General features: G+C 40.2%; 1 protein-coding gene across 1 annotated transcript in view; it reads left to right on the forward strand.

Moving 5' to 3' along the window:
• Positions 1 to 7,316, forward strand: part of sf3a1 (splicing factor 3a, subunit 1) — a 37,346-nt gene extending 30,030 nt beyond the window's left edge. The window contains exons 12-16 of the mRNA XM_068054939.1: positions 332 to 539; positions 3,189 to 3,337; positions 5,643 to 5,744; positions 6,243 to 6,314; positions 6,788 to 7,316. Coding sequence (XP_067911040.1) covers positions 332 to 539; positions 3,189 to 3,337; positions 5,643 to 5,744; positions 6,243 to 6,314; positions 6,788 to 6,889 — 633 coding nt within the window. The 3' untranslated portion in view covers positions 6,890 to 7,316. The remainder of the gene's footprint in view (positions 1 to 331; positions 540 to 3,188; positions 3,338 to 5,642; positions 5,745 to 6,242; positions 6,315 to 6,787) is intronic.
• Positions 7,317 to 9,579: the final 2,263 nt, after the last annotated feature.

A 9,579-nucleotide genomic window follows, 5' to 3' on the forward strand; every position in this document is an offset into this window, starting at 1 on the left:
AAGATCAAGTTGAGATGTGGTTAGAAAGCAGGGGGTAATTGGATCAGGGCACCCAGATGTAAATTCAGACCCTGTTCTGAAATTGCTCTTTCAATTCTTATTTTTAATATTTTGATTTTTTTATTTATAGTTGAATAGCAAAACTTAAGTGCTACAGTGCCATTACTAGCAGGATGTGATTACATTATCATAAAAGTAACAGGAGCTATGATTCTGGAGACAGGAAATGCATTAAGATGTAATTTTTTAATATATATATATATATATATATACGCACACACGCACACACACAAATAAAATACAACTGTAATGTTGCTTTTTTATTATTCAGATGCCTCCACCTGTGCGGAATGTTATGTCATCAATGCCTGTTCTGCCCAGGCCACCAATGTCTCCTGTTATCCGATTAGCACCTGGACCTGTTTTAACGGCTCCCATGCCACCAATGATCCCTGGACCTCGAATCAATGTCGTACCAATGCCTCCATCGGGACCACCAGTTTTAACTCCACGCCCGCCACCAATGGTGGTACCAGCAAGTAAAGTTTTTTCAAAGACTTTACAATTTTCCGTTCTAGCTCTGTTTGTGAATGTGAATCCAAATGTTTTGTTATTTGTTTCTCAGCCAAGGTTTCCATCTAGCACTTGCACAAGACGAAAGGAACATCACAGCATTAGCAGTATATTTGTCTGACATGGAAAAATGGTCTTCATTGCAGATCTGTTGAGAATTATGGAATGGGTCAGAAGCAGATGGAGAGATAGATGCTTTTTTTTTGCTCTTGAGAAGCAGCAAGCGGAATTAACTAATAAAAATAAGCTTTTTTAGAAAAGAAAAACTAGCAATCTTCTGTAAGGTGTAAGCCTTGGGCCTGTGGTGACACACTCACCTCTTGAGTTAGAAAGTTAGAAGCCCCATTGCAGATACTGGACTGCATTATCCAAGCTGACACTTTAGTGCAGTATTGAGGGAGTGCTGCACTTTCACAGGTGCAGTCCTTTGAATGATATGATAGACTGGGGCCTCATCTGCCCTCTCAGTTGGACGTAAAAGATCTTATGGTACTTGTGAAAAGCTGGAGAATTCACCTGGTGTTCTGGCTAACGTTTTATCTCTCAACCAATGCTACCAGAAACAGATTATCTGATCGTTTGTTATTTCAGTTTGTGGGAGCTTGCTGTGCACAAATTGGCTGCTGTTTCCTACATCAGTGATTATACTTCAGAAGTACTTAATTGACTGTGAAGCACTTTGGGACATCCTGAGGTTCTTAGAGTTGCTATAAGGGAAGATCTTGTTTGACCAACTTGATCAAATTTTTTGAAGAAATAACAAGGAAGATAGAGGGTAGGACAGTTGATGTGGTCTACATTTTTAGCAAGGCTTTTGACAAGGTCCCACGTGCCAGACTGGTTAAAAAAAAATAAAATCCCATGGGATCCAGGCAAATGTAGCAAGGTGGATACAAAATTGGCTCCGTGGCAGGAAACAAAGGGTAATTGTTGACGGATGTTTTAGCAACTGGAGGGCTGTTTCCAGTGGCATTCCGCAGGGCTCAGTACTGGGTCCTCTGCTTATGTGGAATATATTCACGATTTGGACGTAGATGTAGAGGGCATGATGAAGAAGTTTGCAGATGAGGCAAAGATTGGCCGTGTGGTAGGTAGCGAGGAGGATAGCTGTCGGCTGCAGGAAAATATTGATGGTCTGGTCAGATGGGCAGAAAAGTGGCAAATGGAATTCAACCTGGAGAAGTGTGAGGTGATGCATTTGGGGAGGTCAAACAAGGCAAATGAATACACGATAAATGGGAAAATACTGAGAGGTGTAGAGGAAGTGAGGCACCTTGGAGTGAGTGTCCACAGATCCCTGAAGGTAGCAGGACAGGTTGATAAGGTAGTTAAGAAGGCATATGGAATCCTTTCCTTTATTATATAAATATAGAATATAAGAGCAGGGAGGTTATACTTGAACTGTATAACTCATTGGTTAGGCCACAACTTGAGTATTGTGTGCAGTTCTGGTCACCTCATTACAGAAAGGATGTAATCGCACAAGAGAGGGTACAGAGGAGATTTACAAGGATGTTGTCAGGACTGGAAAAATACAGCTATGACGAAAGACTGGATAGGTTGGGGTTGTTCTCCTTGGAACAGAGAAGGCTGAGGGGAGATTTGATTGAGATGTACAAAATGGTGAGGGGTCTGGATAGAGTGGAGGTGAAGGGTCTATTCACCTTAGCAGAGAGGTCAGTGACAATGGGGCATAGATTTAAAGTAAAAACAAGAAATGCTAGAAATACTCAGCAGGTCTGGCAGCATCTGTGCAGAGAGAAGCAGAGTTAACGTTTCAGGTCAGAGACCCTTCTTCAGAATTGGATTTAAAGTGACTGGTAGAAAAATTAGAGGGGAGATGAAGAAAACCTTTTTCACCTAAAGGGTGGTGGCGGTCTGGAACTCACTACCTGAAAGGGTAGTTGAGGCAGAGACCCTCAACTCATTCAAAAGGATTCTGGATATGCACCTCAAATGCCGTAATCTGCAGGGCTACGGACCAAATGCTGGAAGGTGGGATTAGAATAGATGGATTGTTTTTTGGCCAGCACAGACACGATGGGCCAAGTGGCCTCTTTCTGTGCCTTACACTTACTAGGATCCTATATAAATGTATATTCTTTCCTTCTAATGTTCCTTACAGTAAGTTGAGAATGCATTATTTTGAGGACAGGGACATTATACCATATAATGCGCAACATATGTTGATGCTAAAATGTCATTTTCTGTTCCTTTAAGGTAATGTAATTGCTCTGCATTCTTGAAATTGATACTTGGGTAAATCAGTGAAATTGATTGTTAGAGACGAGACACTTTTTTTATTCATTCATGGGATGTGGGCGTCGGTGGCTAGGCCACCATTTATTGCCCATCCCTAATTGCCCTTGAGAAGGTGGTGGTGAGCTGCCTTCTGAGCCTTGGGTTGCAGGTAATTGGGTTTCGTGATTTTTTTTTATCAAATAGGGCACAAAACTGACGCATGGAAAAGTGACTCCTCAAAGTGAATTGTACAAAATGTGAGCTACATAGATGGTTTATTGATATTTTTATTTTAATATTAGATGGGGTATTATGTTTCAAAAGAAGGACTTCGAAGTTCTAAAATGGCTCTTTTCTCTCACTTTTGCATTCAGCATTTGTACCTGCACCTCCAGTGGTTCCTGCCCCAATTCCTTCTTCACTTCCTCGTCCTCCGCCACCACTAGATGATGAGCCAGCAACCAAAAAGATGAAAAGCGAGGATAATCTTATCCCAGAGGAAGAGTTTCTACGAAGAAGCAAGGTATATAATACCCACTGCTTAAGAATAAAGCCAAATAATTTAAAGTTAAATTCAAATTTAAGGACATGCTAGGGCAGTGCCCATGATCTTGCTTGTCTAACCTTAGTCTGTTGCTGAGCTGGCTAGCAAATGTTTTTATTCACCTAAGTTGCTACTAGTTAATAAAAAAACATTGTATTGAATTTTCACTAAATTTAAGCTTTCTCTCACCACACTTATGGTTTCTTGCATTAGGGGAGGAACATGCAGTACTTGAATAAATTTATGAACCCACAATAATAGTTTAATAATTTGGACTTGTTTTTTAATCAAATTTAAAAGTAAGTTCCCTGCATCACATTGTTTTTTTAAAAAAAAGAACCTTAGAAGTTTGCAGTGCAGAATGAGGTAATTCAGCCGATCACGTCTACTGAGTTTTTGCTGGAGCAATCTGAAACTAATTTACTGCTCTGATCTCTTACCATAACCCCTCCTGTATCTATCCCCTCAGTACTTCTGTTTCAAGTATTCATCCAATTTTTCACTGAATGGTATAATGATCTCTACTTCAACCACTCTCTGTGACAAAGCTTTCCATGCTCCCAACCACACTCTGCAGAAATAAATTTCTCTGAAACTCTTTGGTTAACAGTGAAATTTTTAAATTGATTCCCCAAATGAAGGAAGTAGTCTTTCCCTATTCATTCTATCAAAATCTTTCATAATTTTAAAAACCTGGGCGGCACAGTGGCGCAGTGGTTAGCACCGCAGCCTCACAGCTCCAGCGACCCGGGTTCAATTCTGGGGACTGCCTGTGTGGAGTTTGCAAGTTCTCCCTGTGTCTGCGTGGGTTTCCTCCGGGTGCTCCGGTTTCCTCCCACATGCCAAAGACTTGCTGGTTGATAAGTTAATTGGCCTTTATAAATTGCCCCTAGTATAAGTAGGTGGTAGGGAAATAGAGAGACAGGTGGGGATGTGGAATTAGAGTAGGATTAGTATAAAATGGGTGGTTGATGGTCGGCACAGACTCGGTGGGCCGAAGGGCCTGTTTCAGTGCTGTATCTCTAAACTAAACTCTATTAAATCCCTTTCCTGCTCCAGTTGAAATTGTCTGTAGTACCGGTATCTCAAATCCTTCTTCCTTACTGTAGTTTCCCATCCCAACTCTCATTCTGGTCAAGTTAGACTGTACATGTTCTATGGGATAATAGAAAATAGGAGCAGGAATAGGCCATATGGCTCCTTGAGCTTGCTCTGCCATTCATCTAGATCATGGCTGATCATCTACCTATTTTCCTGCACTATCCCCATATCCCTTCCCATCTAGCCCCACTCCAGCTCTGAATCAAGCAGCACTACTCACTGACCAGAGTTGGCTATCCCAGGCAAAACAGTGCCCCGCAGCGTTAGGGTATTGTTCTGTTTAGGGGGATTCTGACTTGGAGGCATTCAGTCATAATCCATCAGATGGTAACTTTGCACCATTGGCTCCTCAACCAAGCACATACACCAAGTGTCTGAACCTGCAGTTCTTCTCGTACTGAGTAAGATTACTATTGCAGCAACACATCAGTAGGGTAAAATTAACCTGTCTCGCAACAGGCTGATGGTTGGTTTCATGTCCTTTCAATAACGAGAAACTGCACAGATTACTTGAACTGTGGCCTAACTAGAGTTTTGTACAAATTTATCATTTTCATTTACTTTAGTACTCTAAACATCTGTTTAGAATGCTGTTGATCTTTTTGATGGCTTTATCTATCTGCATTCTCTTTCTCAGGGATTTATGTATCTGAACCCCGAGGTGTCTTTCTATTGAATGTATACTCCTAATCTTTGTTTTTCCTCTCAAAAATAAGTTTCTGATAGTGCAATCACTAATGCACAATTATGCTAAATATGCATCATATTAAAATGGCCAAAGTGCTTATATTAGCACAGACTAACATTTTTTTAATCCAGACTTTTTCTATTTTTAGTTTATTCCAACATTTGCATGTGTGTGTGCACTTTTCATGGCTTTGATTTACTATGCTTTCTACCGACAGTTTAATTTCATTTTGGGACTTGCTATCAAATATCTTCCATTTTCTTCAAATTTAGCACTTAGCATTCTCAATTCTTCAAAGTAACATGAAGAGCACATTACATGTATGCTTTTGGTACTGTTACTTCTTTGAATTAGTTGAAAAATTGTAGCTGTGTAACGCTGTTGCATACATAACAGAAAGTAACTGCATTTTAATAAGAGTGTATACAAGATTAAATTTTTATTTAAAAAAGCAAATTTGCAACTCCAAATGTGATCAATTGTTTTTAATTTAAGGGTCCAGTCACAGTCAAAATACAGGTACCTAACATGCAGGATAAGTCGGAATGGAAGCTGAATGGCCAAGTACTCATTTTCACCCTCCCTCTAACAGATCAGGTATGGATATGCTATAAAAATGTGCGATTTGTATGAATGGCAACATGAGTTCTGGTTAATTTCATGTAGCAAAATAATGTGTTAAAAATGCATTGAAAAAGGAATAAATATTTGATATTTCAAGGTTTAATCTTCCATATGTTGTTTGCCCTGTCGTGCAAGTTATTTACATACAGAAACAAGCCATGCAGCCCAACAGGTCCATGCGCCACATGAGCTTCCTCAAACCCTACTTCATCTAACCCTCTTAGCACATCCTTCCATTCCTTTCACCCTCATGTATTTATCTACCTGTCCCTTAAATGCATCTATGCTATTCGCCTCAACTAGTCCATCTGAATAATCTCTGGATAAGAGTTTCTTCTGAATTCCTTATTGGATTGCACACGCCATTTTAAAATTGGCTTCAGCTGTTATTTACATGAGCTTCCAGTATCGTTTTTTGACTTGTAATCAATTGTTGTTGAGATGCATATCAGTTTGTTAATTTTTTTTCAGGTGTCTGTTGTCAAGGTGAAAATCCATGAGGCTACAGGAATGCCTGCTGGTAAACAGAAGCTTCAATATGAGGTATGCATGGTATATCTCAATGTACAATATCCAGCTGTAATTGAGAGAAAACTGTTCCATTTACATTTATGTACATGCTTCTGTTACTACTAATACTTTTGGAAAGTCTTTAGCTTTATATATTAAGTCTAAAATGTCGTAACTGATGAACTGTGAGACTATGTACACATAAATGTGTAACATATACTGTGATCCAGGAGTAAGGAACTATTCCAGTTCCATTGAGTATTGCGTAATGTTGTACAACCTTTGCTTGGATTTCAATGCATAACTTAAACTTTTTGTTTGAAATGTTATTACTGTGTTTACTGCCTTCCACTTGAATTGCTAATGACCTTGCAGTTTTCCAGGAATGACTGTTTAGTGCTACCAATAAGTCGGTACAGCTGAAGGTTATATAACTCTTCTGTCCCATTGAGAAAGAAACTAAATTCTCTTTGCAGTCTGACTTCAGTGTTTTTGTTTTGTTTCAGGGTATCTTTATTAAAGATTCAAATTCTTTGGCCTACTACAACGTGACCAGTGGTTCAGTTATCCACCTCGCCTTCAAAGAACGAGGAGGTCGAAAGAAGTAGCACCTTGCTGCAATTGGACTGTCTTTTTACACATAAATGGGAATGTGAATCAAACTATACATCCTTAAGATTCAAAATATTAAAATTGTTAACACATTTAACAGGCAATTCAGACTTGCAACATTTTTATTTAGAAGAATGCAACTGTGTCGCATACATAAAAAGAATTCTGTAAACAAGTTAAAGGTTTTTTTAAAAAACATTAACCGTTTAGTACTTTGCATATTTTATTGCATGTAGTTTGTTCAGTATGATAGACTATCAAAAAGTCTGCAAAGTTGAAGAGATTAAACTAAATTTTGGGTTTGACATCTGCATTCACACAAAGCCCACATTGGTTAAATTATCATCTTTGCTCCTTATCAGATTATTGCATTTGTGTTTAGATTTCTGTTGAATATTTTTAATAAAATTATCAGTTTTTGTGTCTTTGGGCTATAATTTACAACAATTACATTTTTTAAAATGTATTTTTCTTCACTTCTGAAGGCAGGCGTATGTGATTGGGATATGTTTTAATTCATCCATTCAAAGAGATCCGAATATCCTCCCATTGTCGAATCCCATTGCTTCTTCAATGATTCCAGAGTTCCTTCCTCCACTACTCTATCTGCAACTTTATTCTGCACATTAATCACTGTCTGAATAAGAATTTCCTGTTATCAGTCCTAAAATTACTTTCTAGTTTGAACCTGTATCCCCTAATTCTTCTCCTACAGTTTAATTAGTTAATCTAGAATATTTAATTTAAACAGTCTTATATCCAGTCGTCAACATTTATACTATCCTTGCTTATCACCGTTAAAATTGGGCAAATAGTGCTAAACATTTGTCATTGCCAAAGGTGTCAATTAAAAAAGATGCAGCTTCAAATGTTGTACATGTGCCAGCTAATTTGTGCAGTTCAGTACTTAGTGAATTTGTAATAGCTTTTTTCTGAATGGTTGCTTTGAATCAACATCTCGAAACAGGCAGCTGTTATAACCACAGAGACATAAATAGAACCAAGATATTCCAGCAAAGGGTTGACCTTATCTCTCAAACATTTTGGTTGATTGGAAATGCCCAAAGTGTCCACTTCCTGACTGTCTCCTGTAAATATTAACAGTGTGACCAGCTTTTTGTTTTATATACATAGCTTTAGTCTTCAATTGTCTTCAAATATCTTAAAATGTGTTTAGGTATCAAAAAGAATGAAACCGAATGGACCACCCTGCATCAGCCTAGGCACTGGAAACGATAATAGCAAACCCAGCCCTGGCGACCCTGTAAAGTCCTGCTTGCTAACATCTGGGGACTTGTGCCAAAAGTGGGCGAGCCGTCCCACAGACTAGTTCAGCAGCAGCCTGAGATAGTCATACTCTCAGAATCATACTTTACAGATAATGCCCCTGACATCACCATCCCTGGGAATGTCCTGTCCTACGGGCACAATGGTATACAGTTGGGGGTGCAGTTGCCCTGGGTGTTGTCAAACATTGGCAAGGAAACCTGCTGATTACCACCTACCGCGTCCCCAATTGGTTGAATACCATTAGGGAAAAAGCACTAAAGGTAGCAAGGTCACAGAATGTACTCTGGGTGGGGGACTTCAGTGTCCATCACCAAGAGTGGATTGGTAGCACCACTACAGACAGCTGGTCAAGTCCTAAAGGACATAGCTGCTAGACTAAATCTGCGGCAGTTGGTGGGGAAACTAACGAGGGAAAAACCTTGACCTTGTCCTCACCAATGTGCCTGTCATAGTTGCATCTGTCCAGGGCAGTATTGGTAGGAGTGACCACCACACAGTCCTTGTGGAGACCAAGTCCTGCCTTCACGTTGAGGGTGCCCACCATCGTGTTGTGTGGCACTACCACTTTACAAAATGGGATAGATTTCAAACCGATCTAGCAACTCGAAACTGGGCATCCATGAGGTGCTGTGAGCCATCAGCAGCAGCAGGATTGTACAGCATATCCCCCTCTCGACCATTGCCATCAAGCTGGGGGACCAAACCTGGTTCAATGAAGAGTGCAGGAGCAGCACCAGGCATACCTCAAAATGAAGTGTCAGCCTGGTGAAGCTACAACAGAGCATACTAAACAGCTAAGCAATCCCACAGCCAATGAATCAGATCAAAGCTCTGCAGTCCTGCCACATCCAGTTGTGAATGGTGGTGGACAATTAAACAACTAACGGGAGGAGGTGACTATAAATATCCCCATCCTCAATGATCAGGGAGCCCAGCACATAAATGCAAAAGACACGGCTGAAGCATTTGCATCCATCTTCAGCCAGAGATGCCAAGTGGATGATCCATCTCGGCCTCCTCCTGAGGTCCCCAGCATCACAAGGCCAGTCTTCAGCCAATCCAATTCACTCCACATGATATCAAGAAACAGCTGAAGGCACTGGATACTGCAAAGGTTATGGGCCCTGATAACATTCCAGCAATAGTACTGAAGACTTGTGCTTCAGAACTAGCCAAGCTGTTCCAGTACAGCTACAACACTGGTATCTACCCAGCAATGTGGAAAATTGCCCAAGTATGTCCTGCACACAAAAAGGAGGAAAAATCCAACCCGGTCAATTACCACTCCATCAGCCTACTCTCAATCATTGCCAAAGTGATGGAAGGGGTTGTTGACACTGCTATCAAGCAGCACTTGCTCAGCAATAACCTGCTCACTGACACTCAGTTTGGGTTT

Source organism: Heterodontus francisci, chromosome 23 (assembly GCF_036365525.1).
Source record: "Heterodontus francisci isolate sHetFra1 chromosome 23, sHetFra1.hap1, whole genome shotgun sequence".
Classification (NCBI taxonomy): Eukaryota; Metazoa; Chordata; class Chondrichthyes; order Heterodontiformes; family Heterodontidae; genus Heterodontus; species Heterodontus francisci.